Consider the following 15,410-nt stretch of genomic DNA (forward strand, 5'->3'; position numbering starts at 1 on the left):
GCCAGGTGAGGGCAAGAGGATATCCTCTCTTCAAAAATTTATTAAGTATCATTTCAAGCTATTAAACATTTTTCCATTACACCCCCACCCCCTCCCTCTACTCCAACCTTCTCTCCGCTAAAAATATTTTGAATAATATCAAACAATAATTTAAAGGAAAAATAAGTATTAATTGTTATTTAAAAAAATTACTATACAAATTTTTTTTAAAAATACCCCAAAACTATTATTTAAAAGATGTAACATAGCCAAATGCCTGCTACAAGATTATATTAAAGATATCTCATAATTGTAAGAAAAACTAAGCTAATAATGCTACCTACTCCCTTAACAAATTCCTGGCTATGCCTATGGGATAAGAGGAGTTCCAATTAGAAGGAGAAATGATGTAACGCTTAACACATCCCATACATAAAATCAAGACGCTTGTCATCCACGTTAAAAGTGCCTATCCTATTGAGAAAACGATGGAAATCAAAAATTTGACGGTCAACTTATTAAGTTTGGCATGTCGCCAAAAAAAGCGGCTGACTTTAAGACAAGAGGAACAGTGCTTTTAGTCATCGGGAGTGTTGGGGGGGGGGGGGGTGAAGGTCGATTAGTGGGTGTCTCTAGAACCATTTATTTATACATAATAAGAACAACGAAGTTAGAATTAACTATATAAAATATAAGTAATATAAACTTACCATCCCAGCATATTTGGAATGTTCTTGCGTCGAAGCTCAAAAAGTTTAACATTTGGAGCGTTTGGTTGACATACAAAAAATATATAAAAGGAAAAACTTTGAAAATTTTAAATATTCTTATACTATGCGATATATACCAAGAATATTTTTACATGTTAGAATTGAAATGTTAATTTTATGACCATAGATTGGATATACATATATATATATATAAAAGATATATTAAAAAAATTTTCTATGCAGTAAAAAATAGCTAATAGGGCGCCTTTTTCTGCCAAGTAATTTTGGCAGTAGCGCGCTACTTTCAGTAGTGTTTGACAACACTAACATTATATTTAAAATTATTGAGAAATCCTAAATGGTTCGGACAAGATTTTCTTTAGCTGAGCTCTGTTAGGAGGCTAGTAATTTGGGCTGAGAAAATAGAGGAACCTCTCAAAACTTTAAATCTTTCATCTGAAGCTGAACAAATAAGTAAATATACTCAGCAGACCATTCAACCACTCCCTCTATTTATCAGAGACCAGCAGTCCCAGCCCGTGTAGGCCGGGCACCATATATTTAAATCGCCATTATTATCTAAAAATTAAAAATAAATATAGTATATAGGAAGGCTGGGCCAATTTTTTTTTAGAGTCCAGACCGGGTCGAGTCTAAAATATAAAACTCTGGCCTGTCCGGACCTTGCAAATGGTACCACTGGATGTCTCTGGTAAAAATATCATGTTTCGTATATTTTTTTTCAAGTAATATTTTTGCTATATTATTTTATAATTTTACATTCTAATCCCATGTTATATTATGTAGATGGTATTGGCCCCTAAATATTAAATATTTTTTTTGTAAAATAAATATACCAGCTTATAATCATTTCGTTGATCTTCATATCATAAATATAGTGTCCTTTTTAGTAAACTTGAAAAAAATTTTGTTATTATTTTACACAAGGTTTTAATCTTATTAGGAACAGGGATCTTCATGGGCCTTAATTTTTTGATCAAGCCCGACCCAGGCCCGGGGTAAAAAAATTTCCAGGCTAACCCAACCAAGCCCATGATAATTATCAAAAATATTTCCCAAGCCTATTATAAAAATTTAATTTATTGCACTTAATAAAAATAAACAATATTTAAGTGTATTTAGGGCAATCATTTTGTTTACAAATAATATAATTTATTATTTTATTGGAAGAAAAAAATTGAAAATATACTTTTTTTGTTATCAACTTTTAAATAAGTTTAAATTTAAATTTAAAAAATTTAAACGCAAGCCCGACCAAAGCCCATTTAAAAAAATTTTAATAACTCAGGCTTGGCTCAGACCCGCTAGAAAATATAATATTAATTACTGGGTTTATGCGCACCGGGTCGCCCTTTAAAGAAATGATTCAGATTGTTAATTCTACCGAAAAAGAACCCACAATTTTATTTTCTGGGAAGGGGCGAGGCAAGGGTATTTTCGATAATTTTTTTATAAAAAAATTATTAATTGAATTTTTTTTCACCAATTATTTTCCGCGATTTATTGGGATTACAAGAAATTTATATATCTTTTTTAAATTGGTTTGAAGCGTGGGACAACTAAAAACACGGCGCAGTGTCCAGACAACAAGAGTCAATTTGTTTGACTAAAAAAACTCAGCTGATCCATTTTGGAGTCGGTCGGCGCAGCCTCAAATGAGAGACAATTTGTTTTACTAAAAACTCAACTGATCCGTTTTGGAGTCAGTAGGCGCAGTCTCGAGATGAGAGTGAATTTGTTTAACTAAAAAATCAGCCGATCCGTTTTGGAATTGGCTAGAAATGAACCACGATATCAACACTTTAGACTTTCTCAACAAAAAAATTTTTTTAAAAAAAAAATCTCCATTAATTACACGCTAGATTTTAAAAAATATTTTAAAAAAATGGAGACCTAAAATTTTCCATAATTATTAAGATTGAGTAAATAATACTTTAAAATAATTTGTATTTATTTATTATGCACCTTTAAATTTTAAAAAGATATTAGAACAAACACTATTTTCTAGATTTTTTATTATATCCATTCAAAATTTTACGCCCTTAGGAAAAAAAATTTATATATGTACTTTTTGTGTATTATTCCTATAATTATATTTCATCGCACGGTCGAAGCGTATTTAACTCAGTGTAAATATGATGGCGAATTGAGCGGCATGTGCGTAAATACTGACCCCACTATCATTAAAAACTTTACAACAACATTTAATTCGAAATTAAATAATTTATATATGAGGCATATTAGCACGCGTCGTTTAGAAGAAGATCTCCTGACAAATGTCAGCACAAGAAGATTAATTTTCTTTATGAATTCCGTCGAATATATTCATCCCAAGACTTTCGCCATGTGCCAGAAGTTGGAACGCCTAGAACTTTTAAATTCGTTGAGGCAAAGCGTATTTTTCGATTTCGTGAAATTTTCTACCCCCGCGTTAAAAATCTTAATCATTAGACACAACGACATAATCTCGTTTGTATTCGAGCCACTTTCCAGTGATAATACTCCGTTTCTAAGCGGAATCGAAGCTCTCGATTTAAGGTATAATAATTTACGAACCCTAGGCATTGACTTATTATCCAATTTTCCGTCCTTAAAATCGCTAAAGTTAGCGAGTAATCCATTGGTGTGTCCTTGCGATGATTTAAATAACCCGCGTCAAAACATTATCAAATGGTTATCCGTGGTAGAGTCCGTCGGTTGGAGCGGTTCGTGCATTCATTATTTATTTATAATATTATTTCAACGTATTCGTATTAGCAGAAGTCCGCAAAATGGCAACCTTGCCCGACTTGGCCAAATTTTTTTTTACTAAGATTGCCCAGTCAAGCCCGCTTCTGTTTATATTTTAATTCAAGGTTTAACCCGAAATACATGTAGCGAAACACTAAAATAAAAAAATTTTTATGATATCGGGGAGTTTATAAAAAAACATGGGACGTGGAACCCGGTTTTGATGGACCCAAATCCGGATCCATTTTTATAGTGGGGATTTTCATAATTCAGTAAAAAAAAAAATTTTTTTACCGCTTTTGTATTTTTCAAAAATTTTCTGGTCTTTATGCTTCCATCTTATAAGGTAATTATCTTGTTTCAATTTATATCATTTTTAGAAAGTGAAATGTTGTGATTTTTTATATAGGAATGTGCGTTGCTTCTCTTGTTGAAGGAAAATATTGAGAATTTGTAGCAGGCGTGTGACCAAGGGTGGGGAAATCGCCAACCCCCTCCATTGAAATTTGTCTATTCATACATTTAAAGCTAATAAAAATTCCCCGCCCCCCTCATATCTATAATTCAAATTTTTTAAAGAAAAGACATTTTTATATAAAAAAAAATGAAAACCCAAAAATTATTTTTATAAAAATCTTATATATTTACAGGGCCTACAATAAATAGACCTAAAGAACTCTAATAAAATTTATGGGGAAAGCTCACTTAATAGGCACCCTCTCTTATCAAAATCCTGAAACACCTATGCTTTGTAGTGCCGGTTAGTGATCTTCATTGTCTAATTTTCAAGCCCGGCCTAGCCCAAAATTTTTTTATAAAAATTTTTACTGACCTCCAGATCCCGAAGTAAATTTTTTTTTTTAATTTACCTTAAAAGCCCGACTCGAAATAAAAATAAAAATTATTATTTGTGCGCCCGGCCTAGTCCAAATTTATTTAAATATAGAAAAATTAAATTTTTTAAAAAAAATATATTATCGCCTTGATGCTTGCAAGAATTTTTAAGATATATCAATTTATTTGATAAAATGTAATTGTATCATATTTGAAAATTTGAGCCCAACCTGCCCGACCCTAAATTATTTTTTAAAATAGAAACGACCCAGCTCGGCCCGAAACTACATATCTCTGTTGTAGGTATTAATATTTTATTAATGATAATAATGGCTTAGCGATTAAAGAAAACATTTTAAAACATTAAATTATATAATAATTTAAAAAAATTTTTACTTGTAAATTACGTGTATACTCTGTAAAAAATATATATATATAAGGTTATGTTATTTATTAGTCAATATTTCCTTATGCTCTCCAAATCCTGAACCCGGACCCAGACCGGACCGTCTTTTTTTGTCGAAGAGTTCACATCCCTGTTATAAATTATGCACTTCACGAAGTACCACTTCATTCGAATATCAGCATTCGTATAATTCAACCCAAGAATTTTTTTTGTTCATTTATTAATTTTTATGTCCATTGCAGACCTCTCATTCGTATTATATTCATGTAGCGTATTTATTTTCGATATAATAAAGAAATCAGAGACCTGTAGAGAAGGCCCAATTGATATTTTTTGAGATTTTTCCCCCACCCCTGGTTTTATATTTTCAGACCCGGCCCGGGTATATTTCTAGGGCCTCTGGTATAAATATAGGAACAATAAGCATTATATCAAACCTTATTATTGTTCTAAAATCAACAAAAAATAATAATTAAATAAATCGGTTTCCAACAACTACCACAAAAAGTGAAGGCAGACTTAGCCATGGTCACATGTAGGAGCCCCCAATGCGGAAATCAGATTTATCCTATACTTTCGAGTTCATTGAATGTCTGTCCTCACACCTTTCGCACAGATATTATGAGCGGGCATTCGTTCAATCACATATACGTTTTCTTTTCTGTGATGCTCTGCCTGGTGGCTATTAAAATGGCATATACTTTGATGAGAGCTCTTAGTAAGTTTTTAAATTTAGTACTTCTACATCTTACATTTTCTTATATCTATATGTTACGTTACATTCAATTCGCAATCAGTCAAATAGATATATTGCCTGTAATAATATCTTATAAAATGTTCTAACAGGATAGGTATTCTACATTTATGGTTGAATACATTTCAGGAAAGATTAGAATATTGAAAATTTTTTAAAAAATGAAAGACAATCATTTATTTTTTAAAACAGATTTTGCCTAAAATAAATGTATTCCAGTAATAAATGTTAAAAAAAGATGCCAATCATATAAATTTTGGACAAAGATTTTTAACTTTTGAGTCTTTTTTATTTTAGCTAAAATATTAATCATTCAATTTTAAGGTAGTGAGGCCGTGTCAACACTCAGGTTAACTTTAAAACTTATTTATTAAGCCTAGGATTGAATAAATATTACTAGTAATTTATGTATTTCAGGTCGACCCAGGTACTATAAATCTAAATCACTTCTTTCTTTTTAGCCTGTTTTGAAGAAGCTATATGACGGCTAAAACAGCTGTTTAGAAATAATCTGAGCGTTGAATCTGAAGAGCTTCGATCCAAATCAATTTTTTGAAATATTAAAATTTCTGAAAATTTAACTTTTCTAATTTTTTTTTAAAAATTGGACATAGCTTTACAAAATATTTGTTTAAAATATAAATAAAATTTATGTATCTTGTTATGTTATATTGAAAACATGTCAGGAACCACTACACACACTTCCGAAATCATTCAAGAGATAGAGAAAAGATATAAGGACTTCCTAGTTTCCGATATAGTTCTTCAGAGTGATGGAATAAGCTATGAAACGTATTCAGGAAAATCGGATTAAAAACAAACATAGCATCTTAAATTGTAAATATTATATATTATATTGAACCTTATATTATTAATTTTTATTTATACAAAAATATTTATTAAATTTTATGCATATTCAAATTTATTATTGACTATAATTATTTTAATTTAATTATGTTTCCAAGAATATCAAAAAAAAAGAAATTTGCAAACTTTTAGAAACTTCGTCGAAAAATAAGAAATAAGCTTTTATTTTATATATATAAAAAATAAAATCATGATTTTAATTCAAATTTAAAAATTTCTGAATGTTTTGAAACTTTTCGAATTTCTTCAATATAATAAAACATATTAACAATTAATTTAAATAAAGAAATAACTTATATATGTGGTATCCGGATATGGAAATGGAATCCATGGGAGATTCGTAATCTCTCAATTTTGAATCATTTATTAAGGACGATTTTTAAATTTTAAAACAAGTGAAAAAAATTTTTAAAATGATTATGGCAATAAAAAAATTTGGAACAATTAAGTAACTTATATTTCAAATGATTGGTCATAAATTAAAATTTGCAATAAAAAAATTGTTTATTTATATTTTAAGTGAAGATTTGTTTTGTTTTTTTTCGCCTGTTTTATTTTCGTCCGTCTGTTTTATTTTGGTCTGTTTTTTTTCGTGTTTTTTTTGTCCTTTTTCTTTCTCGAAATAAACCGTTTTTCATATCTAATTAGAGCCAATGTATAGTAAAAGTTTTTAAAAAAACTTTGAATTGTGTATAATATAAAATTTAAATGACCTGAAATTTTTTTTTGTTTAAGATTAAATCGAATCTCAGTGGAATAAGGGGGGGGGGCAAGAGCGGAATCTGCCTTTTCCATTTTAAATGTTTTTTCTTTAAAATATACCTCTCTATTTTTGTAAAAATAGATATTTAATGCTTTATTTTTATGATAAATATTATCCATATATAAACAATGTTGCAAATTATAAATCCAAAAATAATTTTGTAAGCCGAGTTTCGTTCAAATCAACAGCAAAATTCATTTCTTGGAGTGAATTGTGAGAAAACAAAGGTGAATTTAATACAAAATAACTTTTAAAAAAAAGATTATATTTTTATATATGTGTAAATCTATATAATATCTATAAGTTTGCGCCATTCCCCCCCCCCCCGGGATTCTTGGATGTAGTTATGTCACTCTTGCCCCCTCCCATATTAGTCTTTTTGAGCCAGATTCAAAAAATGATTTTAATTGTAAATATATATCATGATAATTGTAATGCACATAATATTATGCTCCCTAGATTGACTATTCATCAGTGGCGTCATAAACCTTTACAATATCAAGAGACTCGAAATAATTTTTTTAAATGACCCTAATTTTTAACATTTTCAAAATTACCCTTTTTATAATATATATTTTTTAAAAAATTCAAAATATTTAGAGGGCTCTTTAAATTTTTTCATAGAGCATCTAGCTCCTGTGCACTCCCCCCCCCCCCAGTGGCGCTACTGCTATTTATTATATTATTAAGTGTGCATACATTGAGGTCAGTGTAGTCAATATGATTGGCTGTACTATGGCGGACTTCTTTCGTAAAAACTTTTTAAGCCAATCAAAATTATTCCTCTAAACTTCCTCCCTCGCCCCCCTCTCCTTTAATTCTCTAGAAAAATGTTGTACTTTTGTCGAACCCAGAATTTAAATGTGTAAGGAAAGTTTTGATAAATAGTTTCATTTTTATTCATATAAAGTCCAATATTCTAAGAAAATTCTAAATTATGTAATTTTTTACTTAATTGCACATGGATTTGGTTTTTGATATGATACTCTCTAATGATCCATTTTATCATATCCTACATTCTCTGGCACTTTGTACATTCATTTAAAGATTTTAGACATCTCATTCCAAAGGGTTCTTATCATTATTTCAAGAAATAAAATATAGCTGCAAAGTTTATAATTAAGAAAAAATACAGGATAAAATAAATTTGTAATTCTTTCTGAGGAAAAAAAATTGGGGATGGAATTAAATCAGTTGTATTCATCAATATAAACACGTGATTCAAGCTCCATGGTTGTTTGAGATTTTAACTATCTAACACTAAATTATCTATTGTTCAACCTCCGCCTTCTCTTCCACTTCCCTACGATTTTCATCACCATGTTGTTAGAAGCAAATTGATAATGCTCGATGAACTTCATTAACCAATATTAATTGCTTTAATGGCTAAATAAATGCGATCCTATAAGTTGAAAAAAAAAATTTGGCAAGCAAAATTCGGCATTTTTGCAAAAGAAAACATAGAATTTTTATATATACGTCAAAAAATTCAAAGAAATTTTTTTTTTAGATATAATACTTTTTGGGAACACAAATATGAAATTGTGTCTTTATTTTAATATTGTTTTATAATTTTATAATGTTATGATAAAAAGTTTTAATAAATAAAAGCTTTTATAATAAAAATAATAATATTCTAAAATTTAAAAATTATTATAAAAATTGGAAATATTTTATATATTTTAAAAAATAATTGATAAACGTTCGAATTCCCCAACGTGAAAAATAAAATACGCCTCTCGCTTGGATATTATGAGCGGATGTTCGTTCAATCGTGTGTATGTTTACTTTTCCCAGTGCTTTGCTTAGTGGTCAGTAAAATGGTGTATACTTAGATCATAGCTTTGAGTTAGTTTTGGTCTTTATTTTTCCTTCTATTACTTCAGCCACATATATTTTACATTTTCTTCTATCTATAAAACTTACTTAAAAAATAAAAATATTATTATTATGAATAATAATGATAAAGCGATATTTCGGTAAGAAATTTTAACATTTTAAGCGGCAATGTTGAACCCTTCCAGTGTTTGAAGAGTATAAAGTATAATTAATATTATATTAATAAAATAATTTATTTTCCATTTATTTAGACATTCGTGTTCATGCCTCCACGCTCTCCTTATTTTTTATAACTGAGTAAACAATTCAAATTTATTTTATTCTGCTATTTATTTTAAAAGAATCATATATATTTTTTTTTTATTAATGTGATGAGAAATAAATTTATTGCAAGGAAACCCCAAATTTAAGAATCAATTATAAAATAATATTATTATAAATTATAACTACCGAAAATAAAAAATAAAGAAATATTAATGATGATGATTTTTTAAAATTAACAAAAATTAAAGGTAAACTAATGTTATAAAAACTATCCGCTAATGCATGAGATAAGAAAAAAAATACAATGTATATCGGTAAAACAGAATAATATCGGAGAATATTGATGATATTATATTTTCAAGTATGATAGATGGGTAATAACATATTTCAATCAAAAAAGTATAATAATATATATATTAAGATAAGTTCGAAGGCGGCAGATTTATCAAAAAAAAAAGAAAGGGGAGGTGTAAAACTATATAATGCACATATTATTTCATTTAGAAAATCAGTAGGGAACAAAATTATTCTAATGCAATCTCTTTCATGAAAAAAATGATAAATATTCTTCATTTTATGGTATAAGACCTGTAAAATGTTTTTTATTAAAAAAAAAACTAATTATTGTTATATTAAAAATCAATTTGAAAAAAAATATATAAATATTGTCACAAAACATTTGAAATTCATTATTTGTTATAATATATAAAATTTTAAAAATGTGTTGAAGGATCATTTATTCGAGGTCTTCTAAGGCTCTTCTGGGTGACCTGGGCATGGGACTTGGTCGCTAATTTATATAGTAAATTTTTTTTAAAAAAAATTGATAAAATGAGCAATTTTGCGACCATTAAGAACTATCTTTAAGTTGGAGTCCAAATCAATCATTAATTTCAATCACCTCATATTCTTAGATAAACATATAAAATCATCTCTTAGCTCGAAAAAAAACAGCCTTTAAAGGTAAGTCACAAGTTCTCCTAACTTTTATCAATTTTGATCTCTTTTGAGAGATTACCAACTTTCAATACCTGACAACAGATTAGATTGAAAAAATAATAATTGTAATAGCCTAAATTATAACCAATGCTCTTTCGCGCTTATGATATCCTTAAATTTATAAACATCTCAGAAAATCCTTATTCCATGTTTTTTTAAAAAAAATATAAATAATTTTTTACAGCTGATCCTATTCCAGATGGTAGACGGGGTGCTGGGGGGCCTACAGATGGGGAACTTCTGTTCTTGGCCCTCATTTTTGTGAGTGCTTGCTCAGAGCTTTCGGCTCTTTCTTCAGCTTCCTCCAATTCGTGTTGTAGTTTGCGGTATTTGCCTAAGTTCATGCTGGCTACTTCTTCCTATTCGTATAAATCATTGAATAAAATAGGGTTAGAAGAGGATTCATTCAAGATTCTATTTCAAATAAGAAGAAGACCTTTATTGTTTGTTCATAAACAAAATCGTGGGCATGAGTGTTTAATTAAGAAATTTGAACTTGTTTGTAAAAAAATATTTAATTTAGTAAATCTTTTGAGGTTTTGTTGAACTTCGAGACACAATACATTCGTTAAAGAGAATTATAAGTTATTTAAAGTTTAATTTTAATACTAAATAAGACTTGCTGTTAAAATAAACTTACCGCTTCTTCGACTTGCCGCTTGTAAATCTTGATCTTTTGTTGCATTTGATCCACCAAATCCTGGAAATGGGTTTGGCTCTTTTTGGCTTCGTCAATTTCAAATTGCATTTCCTTGACGCGTCTCTCTTTAGCCTTGGACGATTTATCGGCTTCGGCGAATCGCCTATTTGCTGCCTCGGCTTCATTTGTCAATTCACGAATCTTTTTAATATATTATATGTGCATTTACATTTTTTAAATGTCATATTGATGATCCACATTTATCGATGGCGTCATCTACTTAGAGACATGCAAATAGATGAAAATCGTTATTAATCAATAATTATTCGAACCTTAGTTTCCAATTTAACGATCAATTTTTTTCCGCCTTTCAAAACGTTACCCTCAGCTTCATCCAAACGCGCTTGCATCTCCTTGATTTGAACTTCCATTTGTTTGCGATTTTTTTCGACTTGCAATGAATGGTCTTGTTCTTGCTTCAATTCTTCAGCCAATCTTTGCACATCCATAAGGCTCTTTAAATATTTGCCAGAGAAAAAAAAACACAAAATATATTTAGGAGTGAAAATAGCGTTTTTAATAGTTTTATTCGCATAAATTAGATTAATTATTTATAAGGAAAGTCATCATTCTTATTACCTAATGGGTAAAGAGCAACTCCAACCAAATAATTTTAATAAATCAATTAACATAAGACTCATCAACATCAAGATTACGTATAGCTTAAGCCAATTCTATATTTTTACATAATAATTATTACAAATGAAATATTTTTCCCTAAATGGTAAATAAGTATAATAAAACCTTTTTAAATTTATCTTCCAAATCTTTTTGATTGTTGATACTCTCGTCAAGATCGGTCTTAAGGGATGCTAATTCGCTTTCCATTTTCCTCTTTTGACCGTTCAGGGACGTAACTTGGGCAGTGGCGTCATTAGCTCTTTCATTGGTATCGCTGAGTTCCAATTCTAAGCTCCTTCGCACTCTTTCAGAATTTTCCAAGGCGGATCGGATCTCCTCGATTTCACCCTGAATTTTAAAAATAATAAAAAATAATAAATTATAAATATAAGTTAACTAATTCCAGATTGATCAATAAAATAACCAAGTTAAGAGTTAGAAACTAAGAATCGAAAATATTGCAACGTATAATATTCCTGCTAATCACAACCTTATATACCTTCGGACAGTATTCCTGCCAATCATAACCTTATTTTGGACAGAAGACTTTATTAAGAACTAAGAAAACTACCCACAACCGAAACTGGACCCAAAAAGCGGCTTATTAATTTAAACAATGTTTCGATATATAAATATATAAATCTTAATTTTTAAAAAAATAAATATTATTCTAAAGTATCTAATTATGAAAATCATCAACTTGACCTGTCACATCATGGACTCTTAAAAACATAACATCTTACTAGACCATTCTAGATGAACCCCATAAAAAGAAAGACTAATATTACAAGAGACATTTATAAGATTCAATTATTCTATTCAAAAATTTTCAAATATTATATAGTCTGATAAAATCCCAACTGCGCCAGTAATAGAAAGGAAGAAGTCTGTGATGATGCTTTAAAATAGAAGGGAGGAAGAGGGCGAATAAATTAATATAAAGAGGGCGGTAAGGGTGGGTTTCCTAATTTGTAAGTGGAAGGTAGAGAGGGGAGTCGTCACATCATTTATAATATATCAAAAAAATTAACTTGAAGTATATTGCAGCGCCTCTCGGACATGTTGTACTGTTCTCTGGCATCGTCTCGTGACCTCTGCTCTTCCTCCACTTGGGTTTGAAGCTGTTTAATTTGATCTTGATACTTTTTAATGTTCTTTTGGGCCTCGGCGTTCGCTCTATTGGCTTGGTCGACGGCAATCTCCAATTCGTTAATGTTGGATTCTAGTTTCTTCTTCATCTTCAGAGCCTCGGCTTTGCCCCTGACCTCCGCTTCCAAGCTGGCTTGCATACTTTCCACCATGCGAGAATGATTTTTCCTTGGAGGGGATAATAAATTTTAATAATAAAATAATTATATGATATAAACCAGCTACTACTTTTTTTTAAAAAATTTGAAAAATTAGCGCAAACATGAAAACCTAGTGTTGTCGAATTCTTCGTCCTTTTCTTGCAATCTCCTGTCAATTTCCTGCCTAATCTGAGCTAACTCCAATTGGGTTCTCATTAATTTGCCTTCTTCTTGTTCTAGAGCCGATTCGGCTTCTTCGAGCGCGGATTGAATTTCTTCTTTTTCGACTTCGAGTCTCTTGCGGGTTTTATCGAGTTCGTGAACCGATTTGCCTTCTTCGGACATCGTATCAACTAAATCTTTAATCTCGTCTATAAAGAAAAAAATGAATTATATTATAATACGTGAAAAATTTTCAAATCACTAAATCTTTCATATTACTAAAATATCTAATTTTACCAGAAATTTAAATAATTAATTAATCGCAAGATCCGCATAGTAAGTTGTAAACTGTCATAACCCCATCCCTTCAGAAATATGTCACTTTGCCCGCCCGTCAATCCTATCCATTTTCTGTCGAAGAACGACAAATGTCCATGATGAAGCTCTGACCATCCTTAAGGAAAAACATAATATATAAAACCTTGCAAGTTTTTGTTTTCTCTCTTCAGGGAATCGATATGATCATCAAACTCTTCCTGGTGGGTTTTGAGTCTGATTACTTCGGTAGAAATATTTCGGTTTTCTTTCTGGGAATTATCTAGTTCGGCTTTGATATCGGCTACTTTTTGCTTCCATTCGGCGATTGTCTTGTCGAAACCTTTTTGCTTTTTCTCGAACGATGAAGCGCTATTATTGGCCTTTATTTTGTGGCAAATAAAATTTGAAGTTTTATTTTATATTTTGTCAATTTCATGAAAGAAAATAAAATTAAAAGAAAGGAGAAAACATATTGAAATGAAATAAGGAGGAAAAGAAAAAATAATTAGATATACCCTTTCAACGTCGATTTGAGCGTCGTCTAATTCGCTGGTCAGACGTTGCTTAGTTTTTTCCAGGGACGAAATTTTAACTTGGGCTGCTTCGAGGGCTTCCTCTGCTTGTTGCAATCTTTGTTGAAGCTTTTTCCTATAATTTTATTGTTCGAAAAGGTGTAGGTTGGAATAGAAAAGAAATATGCGAATATAAGCAGATAGTCAAATCTTTTCTTCTATAAAACAAATTTTTCATAATGACAAGTTATTTTAATTGGGTAATTAAATTAACTTCCCAAAAGAAAATTGTCAATTAAGACGCCCCTTTTCAATCCATCAAATAGTACCTTGATTCTTCCAATTCTTCGGATCGTTGTACGGATTCGCCGTCAAATTTGGCTTTAAGAGCGGCATATTCGCTGTTAACTTTAGTGAATTGTCGTTGAATTTCGGTCTTGGCTTCTTGTTCCTCGTCAAGTTGATCCTTTAATTGATCTAGATCGTGCTGGGCGTTCCTCAGCTGTGAGCTAAGTTGAGATTTTTCCTATTATTTAAAAGAAATTAATAATTTACCCCCATGAATAAATTATATATTTTTTAAAAATTTCCGAAGTAACAACCAATGGAAAGCGCATTTTTACAAAACAAAAAAATTCTAAAATTAAAGTAATAGACATTTTACCCTAGATTCTTCTTCCAAGGCATTTCTCAATTCGTTTATCTGGGTGGTGAGCTGAGTTTTGACCTTGTTGATTTGATTTAGTTGAGATTCCGCTTCCTCCAATTGCTTTTGAAGTTCGGCGTTTTCGTTTTGCAGGCGATTTTTACTGTTAGCTAATTCGTTCACGTTTCTAGAACTTTCGTCCAATTTTATCTGACTTTCGGCCAATTGGGCTTCGATAGCTTTAATGGCCTTTTCAGCTTGAGCCTAGTTTTATTTAATTTTTTTTAAAAATTAGTATAATATTTTAAAAATTTGAGATTTTTATTTTTCTCGGGAATCAATAAGAATATAAATAAAATATAACTTTGGCTTTAACAACGTGTTCTCCGCCAGATGAAAGATCATCTAATTCGGATTTCATCTGAGCCTTCTCTTTTTCTAGTCTTTATATAAATATATATTTTTTTTTACATATAAATTAACATGCTATAAATTGAAATACAATCACAGAGCAATTTTAATAATAAAATTTGAACAATTTTATAGACCACCTTAGTTAAAATGAGATATATATCATACATAGAATTATGACAGCTAATTTTTTTAATAATGAAGAAATAGTTTATAGTCAATCAATTTATACTTGGCCTTGATTTTTTGCAATTGATCTAGTTGCTCGCCCATTTGCGCTACGGCGTCGTTGTGCTTTTTCCTAAGGGCGTTCGTAGTGGCTTCGTGTTGCATGTTCGATTCTTCCAAATCCCTCCTCAATTTTTGGATTTCGGCTTCTCGCTTCTTGTTCAAATCCATCTGAGCAGCGCTGGCACCTCCCTGCTCTTCTAATCTCTCTGTCAAATCGTCCAGTTCTCTGGCCAACTCGGCTCTTTGTTTATCCACCTGTTAGGCGAGAAGATAAATATTGTGATCATACACATTGTAAATTTTTAGTATTTCAAGGTGAGTTTCCAGCGTAGTTAACCTTAGATCGATCATTAT

At 30.2% G+C, this 15,410-nt stretch overlaps 1 protein-coding gene across 3 annotated transcripts in view; it reads right to left on the bottom strand.

The window, feature by feature from the left end:
- Positions 1 to 9,299: 9,299 nt before the first annotated feature.
- Positions 9,300 to 15,410, bottom strand: part of LOC135922201 (myosin heavy chain, striated muscle-like) — a 35,401-nt gene continuing 29,290 nt past the window's right edge. For 2 of the 3 annotated variants that reach the window (XM_065456622.1, XM_065456623.1), the window contains exons 26-38: positions 15,058 to 15,311; positions 14,779 to 14,857; positions 14,433 to 14,678; positions 14,098 to 14,294; positions 13,772 to 13,904; positions 13,420 to 13,636; positions 12,907 to 13,147; positions 12,519 to 12,804; positions 11,611 to 11,835; positions 11,139 to 11,321; positions 10,807 to 11,007; positions 10,349 to 10,525; positions 9,301 to 9,957 (exon numbers count right to left, since the gene is read on the bottom strand). In XM_065456622.1, the coding sequence (XP_065312694.1) occupies positions 9,904 to 9,957; positions 10,349 to 10,525; positions 10,807 to 11,007; positions 11,139 to 11,321; positions 11,611 to 11,835; positions 12,519 to 12,804; positions 12,907 to 13,147; positions 13,420 to 13,636; positions 13,772 to 13,904; positions 14,098 to 14,294; positions 14,433 to 14,678; positions 14,779 to 14,857; positions 15,058 to 15,311 (2,493 nt within the window). In that variant the 3' untranslated portion in view covers positions 9,301 to 9,903. Of the gene's footprint in view, positions 9,958 to 10,348; positions 10,526 to 10,806; positions 11,008 to 11,138; positions 11,322 to 11,610; positions 11,836 to 12,518; positions 12,805 to 12,906; positions 13,148 to 13,419; positions 13,637 to 13,771; positions 13,905 to 14,097; positions 14,295 to 14,432; positions 14,679 to 14,778; positions 14,858 to 15,057; positions 15,312 to 15,410 lie in introns of all 3 variants that reach the window. The other variant, XM_065456624.1, reaches the window with a different exon arrangement.

The sequence above is a fragment of the Gordionus sp. m RMFG-2023 genome, chromosome 1 (genome assembly GCF_954871325.1).
Source record: "Gordionus sp. m RMFG-2023 chromosome 1, tfGorSpeb1-WG-v2, whole genome shotgun sequence".
Taxonomy (NCBI): domain Eukaryota; kingdom Metazoa; phylum Nematomorpha; class Gordioida; order Chordodea; family Parachordodidae; genus Gordionus; species Gordionus sp. m RMFG-2023.